Below are 14324 nucleotides of genomic sequence, written 5' to 3'. Positions count from 1 at the left end.
ATCTAGAAAGCCCAGCATGGCTGCCAGCTGTGCTGGCCAGGAGGGCCCTGGGGAGCACCCATGACAGCAGAGCACGGCTCGGCGCAAGAGGAATGCCGGCCATTTCTGCTGGGGTGGAAGGCGAGCGCTATAAATAGTTTGTTTAACTCACTGCATCCAGGCCCTGAAAGGCTCCAGCCCGCATGCATTCCCCTTTTCTTTGCACTGTTGAAAAAGGCCAAATCCTCTTGCTTGGGGTCAGACCCACATTGTCCCTCGGGCTCTCCGAGGACATACTGGCTTTCTGGGGTGTCTCTCCTCACCCGGCACTGGCTGCAGGATGCTGCTGGTACCCAGCTACTGGTGTAAGGGAGCAGGAAAGGGACTGCCCCCCCAGGCCTCTGCTCACACAAAGGTAGCTTTTGCCCACAGGACTAATATTCCTGCTGCTGAGGGATGGGGCATCCAAGGGGGAGATGGAGCCTGAGTACAGCTGCTGGGGCAGCTGCCGAGGACAGCCACAGCCCGCACACAGCCAGGCTGGGGAGGACAGACACTAGCAGCTGGAGAGACATAGGAAACCCCCAGGCAGGCAGACACTCCAAGAAGGCAGGGGATGGGATGCCATGGCTGCAGGAGGGGGACAAGCCAGGCTGCTCCCTGTGGCATTCGCTAGCAGCTGAGAAACCCACCTGCTGACCCCCTGCAAATGCTGGGCTGCCAGCTGCTGGGGCCAGCGGGGAAAGGACCCACCAGCTGCTGCCTGGAGAGGGCACCTGTCACCCCAGAGCCAGGCGGGGGTGTGCCCTACAATGGGGCCTGTGTGCACCACGGGGCTTGCAGCTGGGACAGTGCTGACAGCTCCCATACTACCCAGAAGGAAGGTTGGGCCCAGCCACACCCAGGCTGGGCTGAGCCATGCTGGTGGGGCAGAACTACCCAGTTTCCATGGGCCCCAAGCCCCCACACACCAAGGGCCTTCCTGCCCCTGTACACTGGCTGTGTCAGGCCCCAGTCACCCTCCACCCCGCGCTGGGGACTTCCACCAGCTAAGACTGGGACACCCCGTTGTATAAATCATTACCAGCTGAGCCCCTGTCCAACAGAGCTAGGTTTATTGCCCCGAGCACAAAGAGAGGAAGCGGGCCTGCCAGGTGGGCAGGAGTGGTTATTGCTGCAAGCATGGCCTCCAGAGACGTAGGCCTGGGAGCGGCTAAGGGCCTGCCTGCCTTGGCTGGGTCTGCGCCCACTGCCATGCTGGAGCCACCCTCTCATCCACAGGAACAGACTGGGGGTGAGGAGTGTGGAGAAGTGCAAATATATTGGCACAGGAGCACATCTGTGCTGAGTGAAGGAGCCCGAGGGCTTTAGGGATCATAACAGGGTGAAAGGAGGGGGAAGAGAGGAAAACAGATGACCGTGTACTGGAGAAACGCCTCCCACCCATCAACACCACTCCTTGGCCCAATTCCTCTGTGGCAGCAGGAGGTGAGGCCACGACAGCCCTGGGGAAAGGCTGTAGTGGTATGGCTGTGCATGCACAGGATAAGAGGAGCATGATGGGATGTGCTACATAGTGGCATGTGGCAGGAGAGTGCTCAAATGATAGGCTTTGGCCTTATGGTGGGACAAAGCGAGGCAGAGAGTGAGGGGAGAGTTCGAAGGCCACGCAGAAAGAGGTTGCAGCAGGATGTAATGAACACCAGCGTCCTGACCAGCTGCAGCTCCATGCTTTGGTCATGGTTAGTGCTGATGAGTGCAAGGCAATGGCATTAAGTGTGCACCTTCTCACCCTGGCTCCCCATGAACCAGCTGCCCTGCCTAAGCAAGGCAGCATCTGCTGATGCTCCCTGGGACAGGTAGCACATGCCACAGGGGATGAGACAGCACTGGAACAAGCAAAACAAGTCCTCCTCCTCTTCCCCTCCGCAGCTCCCACCTCTCCCTATCGGGTGGATAGCCCCCAGCCTGCTCCTGTGCTTGTTTCTATGCAGCTGCCCCAAAGCTACGTGCAGTGACCTACAGACTGCTTGCCCTCCTTCTCTTCTGGGGTGGGATAAGAGGAGGAGAAGGGTGGAAAGCAAGCCCAGCCCAGAAAAGGAGAAGGGCAGCCCCTGCCTGCCTTGACCTCTGTGAAATGCTCCATGGGTGAGGGTGGAGCAAGGCGTGCTGAGAGGCAGGGCTGGTGGCTCAGCATAGGATGGAGCAAGAGAGGGAGATTATCCTGTGTCCATGGACCTGAAGGGAGGCACTTGGAGGTGGCCTGGCCTGCCGGAGTGTCCTAGTCACAGCACATCTGTCCTGGCTCCTAGCCGCACATTGTCAGCAGCAGCCACTGCAGAGAAGGAAGAGTGAGGATGAGCAGGGGCTACTATACACAAACCCAAAGGCCATCTGAGAACAAGACTTCCCTTTCCCATCTCGCAATCTTTTACACCCACAGGGCTGGAGGGCACTCTAACACCCACCCCACATGTCCCATCCACCTTAACATCTTCCCCCCTCATCTCCATCCTACCTCAAGGCACCGAGCTCTCACCTCAACGAGGTTCATGACGGCAGTGCCAGTGCCATCAGGATCCATGCTACGGAAGAACCCTGCAGGGCACAAGGGCAAGGTGAGCAACATGTCCTTCTGTCCCTGCCCTCCCCAGCCTGGAGCAACACTCACTGAACATTGTCTCCAACTTCACCAAGCAGCAGACAAAGTTGTCGAAGTCCACACCCGTCTCAGCATCTGCATAACGGGCAACCACCACCTGATGCAGCTTGTTATTCAGCTTGAAACCTGAAAGGCAGAGAGTACCTAGCACCTGCAAGAGGTGGGAGAAGATGCAACTACCAAAGTTCATGTTCTCACCAGAAGGGGCCAACACCCCACCCAAGGAAGGCCACTGAATCCAGCCTTGGTAGGAGTAAAGGATGCTCTCCCTGGAGCTATAGCCCATTGCCAAATGAATGTTAGCTCACTGACCTGACTTAGCCAGGATGGACTTCACAGGTCAGATGAGGATGGCTGGGACAACCTTGTATTTATCCCAGCTCGGAGGATGCCAGCAACAAGCAAGGATCAGTTGGAGAGAACCCAGCTTACATATGGGCCTCATCTCATGACAGATTGGCTCAAAGCTCACAATGTAGGCTGGTTCCACAGTTCTCTTGCTACTTGGGACGGTTCCTACAACTTTCCTCCACCCTCAGCCCAGCCCCATCCTTTCTAGACTTACCAGCTGACTCTAGAGCCATGCGCATCTCGTATGAGCTCATGGTGCCTGACTTATCCAGGTCATACTGGCGGAAGATTGTCTGCAAAAAACATCACAGAGGATGTGAATGACAGGCCCTCCCTGCAGCTTGGTCATCCCCCTGCCCAAGAGAGGTGCTACCCCTTGCATCCCTCTCCTCCTCACCAGCCAGCTGCGGATCTTGTTCCATAGGATCTGGAACTCCACCAGCCCCAGGCGGGCACTGCCATCTTTCTGGACAGCAGAGGGTTAAGGAGAAAGCAGCCAGCAAAAGGGTGGAGTAGCTGAGCAGGCAGAGAGTGGCAAAGCAATCAGATCCTGGGTACTTTCAAGGAGAAGAGGCACTTCAGCCAGGCCAGCTCTTTTTCAAATTCCCTCCCCATCCTGCAGCATAGGCTAGATCAGAGCCTGCAGGCCAAAAGGGAAAGTTCAGTGCTTAAAGCAGCAGCTGTGCAGCTCCCCAGTAACACCAAACTTTGGCACAATGCTGCCATGCAGCAAACAGGATGCGAGGACATATCTGGAAAAGAGCTCAGAGCAATTTCTCTACGCTTGCCTGACCCTTCCAACTGCACATCCTTGTGCAAGCTGGAACACAACCCATTGCTCCTGTTACTTTACACCTCATCCTCAATCATAGGATGATTTTGGGGGAAAGAACCCCAGCACCCTTCTTCCTCCACCAAGAATGCTTTTAGCCTGGATGGTCTCACAGCATGCCACACTAGGGTGAAGTGTGGGTGCTGGCTGCTGTGTGTGAACCCACGGGGAAGTGAAACACTGGGCACCTGCTGCCAGCTGCCATCCTAAAGCACCCTCAGTGCAGCCACAAGGACCCTTTCTGCCCTTTTCTCAGTTGCACAGCCTTGGCACAACTAGAGAGCAGAGCCCTAGTTCCCACGGAGGAGTGTCCTGGCTGCCAGGCTGAGCGCCAGGAATGGCAGCCCCTGCCCACAGTGCCAAGAGGATACATCCATCAGGTTGACCATGTTGCGGCAGGAGTCCAGACTGAATCCATCCGTCTTCAGATCTTTGTCTGAGGAGGAAGGAGGAGGGGGATCATGTGCATCAAAGCACAACCTGCAGAACCGGCCGGAGCTACAGTGGAAAAGGGCAGCACTCACGTCTAGCGATCACTCTGTTCAGAATCGTCTTGAGCTCAAAGACGCTGATTTCCATGTCCTGCAGTTGGAGCAGAGTTAGTAGAACCTCTTGCCTCCCCCCACCCCTGGGGGTAGCTGAGCTGAATTTCAGCATTTACTGCTGTGCAGGGCAGGGATGAGGCACACTATGGGTTGGAGCTTGCTGATGGGAGAGACAGAGCCCTGGGAAATTTTGAGAGCCCCCACAGAGCCCCTGCTCTGTGCAGCTCTGACAATGAGTGGTTTGATCCCCTCCCTGCACCCCGGACCTGCCATGAGCTTTCCAGGGCTTGGCAAAACTGTACCCACCTCCCCTGCCAGCTGCTGGAACATGTTCTTGAAGCCATCCTCAATGTCATCCTCGGTAATTTCCTCCTGAGGCCAGAAAGAGAGATTAGTAATCAAAGCCAGGCATTGCCCTGCCTCAGAGGCTCAACAAATATTTGAGCCTCTCAGAGTGAAGCTCCTCTCACTTCCACTCTTTCTCACATCCCTGTCTATCACAGTAACCCAAGCCCATGCAGCCACCTCCTCCCCCTCCTCAGCCCCAGACCCAGCTAAAGGAGACTGGTAGTCCCTACCTCATCTGCCAGGTCTGCAGAGATCTCCTCGTCCAGCTCCCTGGGAACAGAAAGATGGGGGCACACAGTGATGGGAGAGCAGTGGAATCTGCTCTAGCACTCACCAACACACGTGATGGCCTGAGCCAACACATTCCCTAACTATGCAAAGGGCTGGGATGTGGCAGAAGGCTTTGTGGTGGAGACTCACGCTGTGTCTGACTGCTTCTCGGTGAAGACCCGCAGGATGAAGTCAGCCTCCTTATGTGGCTCAAAGGTGGAGGGCACAACGATGTACTCGCCAGGGGGCAGCCGGATCTGGTTGCTCACTTCCCTCAAGTTGATGAAGGTCTCAGAGCGTGCCCGCGACTGGTTTCGCAGGAAGAAGTCCTTCTTCAAATGCACATTCTGGCTGCCCTGGGCCTGGAGAACACACTGTTGTAGGGAACAGCCCAGCAAGAAGAGAACCCACAAGGAGCAGTGGGACCAAGCAAGTGTAATCAGCCCACAGCCCAAGCATCTCTGCTGGAACAGCTTCATGGTCCCATTGCATCCCTGCCCAGTGGCTGCCTGTGGAAGAGCCCTTGTTGTCCTGCCTAGCACGGACCATCCCTTCCACACAGAGGTACTCAGCACCCTTTAGCACCCCAACCATTGCCAGTCTGGTAGAAATTCCATGCCACGGGGCACATGCATGCAAACATGCCTGTGGGTTTGCATCAACCCATTCCTGCCCACTCCTGTGCTCCCCTCAAAGAGGCGGATGGGTCTGGTGGCTCAGGACGTACCTCCTCAGGAACCTGCAGGGAGGAGAGAAGAAAGAAAATCAGAGTGCCAGTGCTGGGGTTCTATCTCCAATGGCAGATGGAAGGGGTGACACTGACCCACAGATTTGCCAAATCAGGTGGGAAAGGATTCCCTGTGGACTACGGTGCCAAGTCCACATGGGATCAGCAGGGCTGAGCCAGTCTCAAAGAAGTAGCATTGGGATTGGGGTTACCTCGTAGACGGCAAAGCCGATGGTATGCATGTCGCCCCCTACTCGCCGCTCCCTCCTACGATGCTTCTGCATCAGGGCCACCAAGAAGCTGCAGGCCACCTCATCATCCCCAGGGTCATCATCCTCTTCCAGCAGCTTGATCTTAAACTGGGGATTGATCCAGAACGTGGCTGGAAAGAAGAAGATGTGGATGATACACCTGGCTGAATCACATCACCGAGAGTGGAGATGCGGGAGATACCTGGGTTGTTCCTGCAGCCCCCAGCAGTGCTCCCTCGGCGCCACGTGCCCTCGAACACCTGTGTGTGCCACCTGCTGAGCTCATCTTTGGTGAGGGCATCGGGGGTTAGGTTGCAGATCTCCAGCCTGGAGAACTCCCTCATGAAGTCCCGGAAAGACATCCTGTGGGAAGCAGGCAGGGGCTGAGGTCATGGCTGAGGAGTTCAGGCAGCTCTGGATTCAGCCACAACTGCCTTTGCTAGGTGGAGAGAGATGGAAATCATCCTGAAGCCCCTTCTCATGGAATCAAGCTGACTGCTGGATGCCCTGTTGTGGAACAGGACTTATGTGGGCCAGGCTGCCTCTGGTGCAGTTGGAACCCACCAACTCTTTCAGCCTAAGTCTTGAGGAACCAAAGCAATGACATTCAGGTGGAAGAAAAGCACAAAGGCACCATCGCAGTTATAGGTGGCCTTGGGATGGGGTGCCAGGGGGCACAAAAGCCAGGACTACTGGCAGGCAGCTTGTCTAGGTGACACATGCTGAACAACTTCAGCCTACATACCACAGTGGGTGACAGGGATCAGAGCAAAGGGCTCCTTCTGTCAATCTCCCATCTCCAGTGGTGGCTAGCAGTGGCAGAGGAAGCAAATCAGACCCAGCATCACCTCAACATCCAGCAACACAAGACCTGCACTTGAGGCTAGCTCAGACCATCAGTTTTATAGCCACCCAGGATCTGGATCATCTGAGCAGTCACACTTTGAACTTACAAAACAGCCTTGCAGTGCAGACTCCCCACACCAGGCTTCCAACATTTATCTAAGCTGCTGTTTGCTTGTGACCCTTTTGCTCTGGTGGTTTCAGAAGAAAAGAAAAAGCTTCTTTCTGCTCACTCTGCATTTCCAGTTCCTTCTAAAGTACTCAGGTTCCCCTTTCAACTACCTGACAACTACACACAGCCAGGGCCCAACCAGCCTTTGGTGAAGAACTTTTTACTAATATTCAACCTATTAACTAGATCAGATAAGAAAATGTTACCAGACTTTCTAGCAGTGGAATAGCTAATAAAGGCAGGTCGTGTTCTGGGGCAACTGCAGGTTCTTTTTCAGGCTCTCCTGCTCACTTCCAAACTGGATGCTGAAGAAGAGCAGCATTTTGCTCTGGCACTCACCAGAACTCGCCATCCTCCATCTTCAGTTGCAGCTCTTCTCTGTCGCTGGGGTCAATGTTGTCCCACTCGGAAGAGCTGGAATAGCCAGAGGAAAACAATTAGATGAGAAGTACTCAAGGTGAGCTGAGACATTTCCAGTGCTACGCAGTTTGCAGTAGGCCCTCAAAAGACCCATTCCACGCTGTGAAGGGAACAGCATGCTGTAAACTCCCAATCAGCAGCGCTGTGCAAGAGGTGTCCCAGCTGTTTCAATGGCAGTGCCCGTGGCTCACTGAAATCCCACCTGAACTCACCCATCACTCCAGGCTCCAGTCCACTCTACCTGACCCCAGGGGTTTCTGATACGGATGAGCTGTTCCTGCTGACCCCGGTAGTTCACCTGCCAGCCACCAAATGCAGGAAGTCAAACCATAGGCCACAGCATTTTACCTCTATTACAGTCTTATGTACCCAACTCACATCTTTGAAAGCTGTGACAGAATAGGCATGGCCCTTCACCAGCTTCTTGAAGGTCACTGCTTCCATATCAAAGGCACTTGTGATCTGAAAAGAACGTGCAAACCTCAGGTGAATACGATTCATGTATTTCTGTTCCCTTACCCCTTCTCAGAGGAGGCTGACACATTGCAAGGGCAATTACTCTTTTTTTTTTTGCAATGTTCCAGTCAGGAGCACTGAAGATTCATTGTGAAACCACTCAAACTTCAAAAAGCATAAGAAAATGTTATTTTGTGCTTCCCAAAACAGTATTTTCACTAGGAGCACAGATCCTCATCCGTTGCAAAAAACAGCTTACACATCAATCGTGCAGATACACAGACAGTGTTGGGAGCAACGGTCTCTTTAGCACAAGTATACCCCAGCCACACACTCAATGCAGGCAGCAGCATTTTGTGTTTGTTACTACTCTGATTTGCCAATCCAACAGGTACTGCTGTCAGTGGTGACAGAGAGGGTGCACTCTGTTGTTTGTGCCTAAGAGGGAGAGGACGGAAGTGCCCAGCCTAGCTAACATGCAGATGCTGATGCAGGATGCAGCCAGAGCTCTATGCAGAGCCTTGTTCAGCAGCCTGGCTTCAGATGGATGTTTCCCATTCCACCAAAACAAGACCATTCCAAGTCACTAAGATACAGCCCCATGCCCTTCATCGGTTCCGGGAAAGGTGCTCTGCCAAGAGGTGAAAGAAGTCCCCTCCCATCCAGCGTCCCAGCAAAATGACCACCTTGGGTTGGGAGGAGGGCTGTGAGGCCTCACTTTGGCCATCACTGGAGGAGAAGACATTCACAGTTCACTGTGAAGAGCAGCCAACACTTACGTCGATGGAGCAGCCCAGCAGGGAGCCCCTCTCCAGTGCCTTGCGGATGATGTGGCCCATGTTGCGCGGTGCCCGCTTGAGGTCATACATCTCTGCTACGCCGCCAGTGAAATCCTCAAAGCCCTCGGTGGTGCTGCCCCCCGAGAGCGACTCGTAGCAGCCGTTCAGCCTGAGCACCGGGCAGCGAGAGTGGAACGTGAGGTGACGAGGGCACACTGTGCTGCTGCTCCGCCTCACCCCCCAGCAATTTTGTGCCCCCGGTGGTGGGACTCACTTGGCATAGGCCTTCTCCAGCAGAGCGCTCCAGAACTCCGTGCACTCCGCTGAATGCACAAACAGGAGCTCCCCATCCTTGGTGGGCAGCAGGTCGTCCACCACCACGTCCACCCACTCACCGAACTGCCAGATCTAGGGGGAAGAAGGGGTGAGTGGGACAGGGCATCGCCCTAAGGGATGCCCCCAGGCAGCTCATCCTGCCCCCAACCCACCAGCTGTGCAGAGCCACAAGCTCCCAGCCTACCTGGAAGTGGAAGATGCCAGCGTAGTCCTCTTGGAAGCTCTGCCCATGAGGCACCACACGGTGCAGGAGCTCCTCGTTGAGAGTGAGGGAGCCAATGGCAGCCAGCAGCCAGCAATCACCTGGCAAAGGAGAAGAAGCTTAGCCAGCAGTGGTGATGGGTGCTGGGCCATGCAGAAGCCCCTGATATGTTTTCCCTCTGAACAAGGTGCTGGGTCAGAAGGGCAGCCAGCAGGGAGGTGGAGTTCTCCTCTGCATGGTGCCCTGCACTGGGCTCAAAAAACAAGTGGAGAACCTGGGGAGGAGTCAATGCCCCTTCCTCCTAGCCCACATAGTATAATGGCAGGTGCCTGGACAGAAGCATTAGCTCAGGGCAGAGAAGGAACAACCTTCTGTGACCTGCTGTCTGCATCCAGGCCACTGTGACAGCATCAACAGCCACTCCTGCAGTCATTTACCCAGAGCCTCCTGAATGCTCCTGGTATCTCAGGACAGTGACTTTTGTAATGCAATTACACTTCTCATTGTAATAAAAGTTTCCCTTTGTTTTCGGTCACCAAGCAAGAGGCTTAATGCTGGTGTCTTGGCTTCAAGTTCCAAGAGATAACACTGCAATTTTCCTTCCAAGTGCTATTAACCACAAGTGCTGGTCTATGCCAGCACTGTTTTTTCCATTCTTTGCCTTGGTTCTCCTTTCTCCTCTTTTAAATCCTGTCATACATTAGCCTTGAGCCTGGATAACCTGTGCTGGACTGTGGTTGACAAAATGGCATTTCAAATCCTGCCCTCCTAATAACCAATTGAGAAATGCCACAGTGCCCCAGGCTGTTAACATGCTCCAGTTACCACCACAGTCCTGAAACCAGTCTGCTCTGCTAAGGTGCACAACATTCTCACCTTGATACAGGTCAGAAAACACTGCTGATGGCAGCCAGATCTGGTTTTGGTGATCACTGACTTGCAGTTCCCAGCTTTGCCAGACTACCCGACCCACTAACACTTCTCTCCTTGTCTCAGTACCTGTGCTACTCCATTTCTGTGAGGCCCTTAGCATAGAGCCACCAGTCAAAATACCTCCTGCTGCCTTACAGCTTCCACCACACTACATGAGGAGGGAGTTTGAGTACAGAGATGGTTGCGCACAGGCTGGCAAGAAAACACACCATGAGGATCTGCAGAAAGATGCTGTGAACCCTGTCCACTCAGCACCTTCCCTACACAAATGTCTCTTCTCCAAGCACGCTGATCCTCCCCAGCTGTTGCTGCTCTCTAGATCAAGGTTTGGGGACAGAACTCCAGCACTCACCCAGAGCTCCCTGGCAGATATCTGTCCGGGTTGCACCACCAACGATGAATTGAGGATCATCCACTAATTCCTGCATAAGGACAGAATCAAGCATTGGATTTCAGCAGCACCTGTACCCATTGTAGCTCTGACTCAAGAGAATGGAAGTATCATCCCTGAGATGCACCCATCCTGTCCTCCAGGGAAAATTGCTTGACTGCAACATCAAGGCCATCACAGGAAGGCAAGGCAAGATCTTCTTCAGCACAAAATGGCTAGATGGACATTGCCTCTGCACTCATGGCACCAAAGGATACAAAACCTCCACGTCCTGAGCCAATAGCCCCAGTCACCGAGGGTGACACACCTATGCTGGGACATCCAGAAGCAATGGCACAACTCTCCCATTGTAAAGCCCAACGTGTACTGCCTGGAGGGAGAAGGGTGTGCTATACACAATGCTCTTTGAGTACTCAGTGAGTATTCCTCTGGGCAACGAAGCATGAGAGGAACTTTAAGCACAGCAAGAAGCAAACAGAAGCCAAGCTGCAGCTTGGCACACCACATTAACGCAGACACTGCAGGCGAGGGACGTGAGCTTACTTACCGATGGACGCTTCCACTCCACGCCCCGCGTCTTGCTGGAGTATGGCCCCAGCTCCTTGAAGCCGAGGGCAGTGGGGCCAGCTGGGAACTGGGGGTCCCTGAAGAGGACACCACTCTCGATGCACTCTTGCTTGAGGGCTTCATAGTCCTGATTGAGGTACTTGATAGCATTGTTGTGATCACCGACCCCCTCGGCTCTCAGGCGGTCCCTTTGCAGCCGGGCAGCGATCCCCCCAAAGGGCATCATAGCTGGGTACTGGCACCGCTACCTCCACCTCTGTGTCCTGCAATGAAACAGGCACTGTGAGGCTGGGGCTGGGCACGGCCTGCCCTTAAAAGCATCCCTGGGATGGGAAGACGCACTGTGAGGATCTAGGGCTGGGAAGGCCTCCCCAGCCCCCATGCCCGGTGCAGACAGTGGTGCCTTTCTGATCAGAAGCAGGCCATGGCCTCCAGCCCAGCCGTCACGCTCCCAGTGCCTTCAGGGAGGCTGAATGACTGGAGCCGCTTTGACAGTGGGCTGGAAAGAAATAGTCTGCCAGCTGCTGTGCAGAGCCTCCCCATTCCCTCTGCACATGAGCATTGAGTGAAGAGGAATTCCAAGCCCTTTCTGCTTCTGAAAATCAGTTCTTCCAGCTGTATGCCTTGCCGCTAAGCCTCTTTACAGGGACAGCTTTCTGGTCACCGGCACCTTCCCTATCCTACTGGCCTGATGAGCACAAGCAGCTGCAGGGCTGCTTCTCTCCTAGACAGCCGCCCACGGCTGCCCAAGCACTGAGTCAACAAGACGGGAAGGGAGGAGCCCTCGAGGAGCCCTCCGGGGAGCAGAGGCAGCTCTATCTGTGGGGCGCTGGGAAGGAAGAGGCGTTACAGCCCTTCCCCAGAGCACAGGGTGACTTGACTCAAGCCCAGGAGCAGGACTATGCAGCCTGCCTGTCCCAGTTCCTGCTTATAAAGCCACATGCCCCAGAGGTTTGGTAGCACAAGATAGCAGAGCGACCCTTGGGTGAATGACCCATCTGCTCTCACTCTGCTACAGCCAGCAACACCCAAGAGCAGTGGTGGGGATGGTAGCGCTGGCCTGCTGCCTGCCCAGCACCCTGGCTCTGGAGAGGCCTTTGCCTGTCCCAAAACGGTGCAGTAGCCATGGGAAGGCAGGTAGCACAAAACAGGGTGCAAGCTCTTGTGCTGCTGTGCTGTGCTGCTCGTGGGCCACAGACATGGCTGCTAATCTCAACGCCTGTCCTCATCAGCTTTCCAGAAGGAACATCTGCTCCACTCCACCACTCCTATCCCAAAGGCGGTCTCAGTCCCTCGTCTTTCCTCCACAACAGTCCCAAACCTATGGAACTGCCAACTCTGTGCCTCTCACTTGACTCCTGCTTGGCAACCAGGACGCTGCCAGCAAGGTGCATGTTTCCTCAAGACTGGTGGGGCGACTTCTCCCGACTGCTGCCCAGCAGGGCCGCAGAACAAGGAACCCAAGCACAGCACCCAGCCTGACGGTGAGGGGAATCCCCGTCCCTGCAACCTCCCCTCATGGTGCAGCCCCACAGGCAGGGCCGAAGCACAGAGCCGTGCACAGCCGGGCTGTGGCACCAGGCTGGTTATTCTTAGCCCTGTTACTCAGAGTGCCTGGGCAGCGCCTGGGTGGCAGGCGGAGGTTACATGAGCGCAGGGCACGGGAAAGCGTCGCAGACCACAGGGAGGGACTGGAGTTGTGCGGGACATCGGGCAGCAGAGTGAGGACGGACGATGGGAGGGGGCTTCCCCACGGAGACGCTGATGGATGCCGAGGGCACACAGCAGGCAGGAGGAGGTGCACAGCCAAGCAGGGGAGAGCCGAGCTGCAGGACGGCTTTCCGTGCGGAGTGACATCCAGACGCAACACGACGCGGCGCTGGAGGCACCCGACCCCCCACGTTTGGGGCACTGCGACACGCCGGTCCACGCAGAGCCTCGGACAACACCGCCCGCAATCTCTGCAGGCTTCTAGCCGCTCTCGGCGGGGACGTATCGGCAGCAATACCCGCGCCCCGAACCTCGGACCCCGCAGCCGGAGGGGTCGGGTCCACAAGCAGGCCCGGCCCCAGGCCTCAGCTCCGCGCCCGAGGGCAGGGCGGCTCCCACGCGGCCGGGCGGGGCAACGCGCCCCGGAGCCCCGCAACGGAACGGGACGGGACGGATCAGCCCCCGGGGCCTCCCGCAGCGGGCCCACGGCGCGGAGGAGGGAGGGAGAGGAGGGCTGGACACTTACCGTTCGCCCGGCGCGGAAGCCGCCGCCGCCCTGCCCGGCTCGGCGCAGCGGAGGAGGGGTTAGTGCGGGCAGGATGTGCGGGCGGCCCGCGGGCAGGGGGAGCTCCGGGCTGTTAAAGGCGCAGAGGCCGCTCAGCCCGCTGCTCCCCGCTCGCCCCGCAGCGCCCTGCCGCGCGGAGCCGCCCCGCCGTGACTCAGCGTGCCGCTATGCGGGGCGGCGCCGCCCGCAGCTCCGGGCTCGGCCGCTACCTGCTGCCCTGCCCACCCCCCGAGCGGGGCGGTGGGATGCGCTCGGACCGGCGGATTTGTGCCCCGAGGCCTCTGTCCGTGCCCGGATCGCTGAGCTAGCCTTCGTCCCGACCCTCTCAGCTCCGGCCGTGCCCCCTCTCTCATCCTGCCCCCGCTCCATCGCCTCTCCACGGCCTTTTAAGCTTCTTTCAGAGCTCCGCTGTAATCCTTCCGCGGAGGCCGCCCCGTGTCGCGCCCCGTGCTTGTGAGCAGCTTCCTTTCAAGCCCTTGCCACCTCCCCGAGCTTTCCCTCCCCGCCATACCCACAGGAACGTGTCAGCAGGTGCTGCACTCGCTCTTGTCTCCCAGTACTCCTTTGTGTGTTTCCGTGCTGCCCCTTCCCTGTCCACCGGATGCGAGCTGCCCCAGAATTCCTACCCGCAGGAACGAGGGCTGTTAGTGCCCAGGTGAAAGGGAGTGAGGTGCTGAGGTCAGAGCCGGGCTAGCCCACACCTTGCTGGGACAGGCAGCAGCCGCTTACACAACTCAACCAGTGGGTTTGGCCAGAGGCCAGGCCAGGGCCCTGGCTGCCTGGGAACAGCCCTGCTGCTGCTGCATGCTTTACAGACAGCAGACCTGCTGCAAGCAGCAAAGCCACCGAAGGCAGCTGCTCAGAGCTCTAAGATGGGATTTTCCCCTCCCCGCCACGTTCCCCCTCCTGCTCTGTTCCCAAACCATCCTTCCCCTGTTTTAACAAAGGCAGCTCAGAGTATGAGGCCTGCTCCCCACCCCTGTGC

The 14324-nt window shown here is 56.5% G+C and overlaps 1 protein-coding gene across 4 annotated transcripts; it reads right to left on the bottom strand.

The window, feature by feature from the left end:
• Nucleotides 1-1077: 1077 nt before the first annotated feature.
• CAPN11 (calpain 11) lies at nucleotides 1078-14047 on the bottom strand. 4 transcript variants are annotated; one of them, XM_042823132.1, is made up of 22 exons: nucleotides 13966-14047; nucleotides 11045-11327; nucleotides 10459-10528; nucleotides 9156-9274; nucleotides 8910-9043; nucleotides 8636-8804; nucleotides 7779-7862; nucleotides 7613-7698; nucleotides 7320-7394; nucleotides 6168-6328; nucleotides 5927-6096; nucleotides 5715-5726; nucleotides 5138-5349; nucleotides 4948-4987; nucleotides 4676-4741; nucleotides 4349-4406; nucleotides 4196-4260; nucleotides 3390-3458; nucleotides 3207-3285; nucleotides 2651-2767; nucleotides 2519-2577; nucleotides 1078-2314 (listed from the first exon to the last, which is right to left on the bottom strand). In XM_042823132.1, exons 2-22 carry the CDS (start codon nucleotides 11288-11290, stop codon nucleotides 2288-2290), a joined length of 2118 nt encoding a protein of 705 aa, XP_042679066.1. In that variant the 5' UTR covers nucleotides 11291-11327; nucleotides 13966-14047; the 3' UTR covers nucleotides 1078-2287. The 4 variants fall into 4 exon arrangements, with proteins under 4 accessions (XP_042679066.1, XP_042679061.1, XP_042679076.1 ...); XM_042823127.1 differs by lacking the exon at nucleotides 13966-14047 and adding an exon at nucleotides 13851-13940; XM_042823142.1 differs by lacking the exon at nucleotides 13966-14047 and adding an exon at nucleotides 13855-13918.
• Nucleotides 14048-14324: the final 277 nt, after the last annotated feature.

The sequence above is a fragment of the Centrocercus urophasianus genome, unplaced genomic scaffold, assembly GCF_019232065.1.
Source record: "Centrocercus urophasianus isolate 14NV4802_14NV808 unplaced genomic scaffold, USGS_Curo_1.0 seq_10, whole genome shotgun sequence".
Lineage (NCBI taxonomy): Eukaryota > Metazoa > Chordata > Aves > Galliformes > Phasianidae > Centrocercus > Centrocercus urophasianus.
Note: the sequence above shows the minus strand (reverse complement) of the source record. Positions and strands in the feature narration are given on the sequence as shown.

What these genes read in the sequence shown, in the direction of transcription:
- CAPN11 (XM_042823132.1), bottom strand. Translation starts at nt 11,290, where the DNA reads ATGATGCCCTTTGGGGGGATCGCTGCCCGGCTGCAAAGGGACCGCCTG. An exon ending in GAAGTTGGAGACAATGTTCA is followed by an intron (nt 2,578 to 2,650) that starts GTGAGTGTTGCT and finishes TGTGCCCTGCAG; the next exon opens with GGTTCTTCCGTAGCATGGAT. An exon ending in CCGTCATGAACCTCGTTGAG is followed by an intron (nt 2,315 to 2,518) that starts GTGAGAGCTCGG and finishes CCTTCTCTGCAG; the next exon opens with TGGCTGCTGCTGACAATGTG.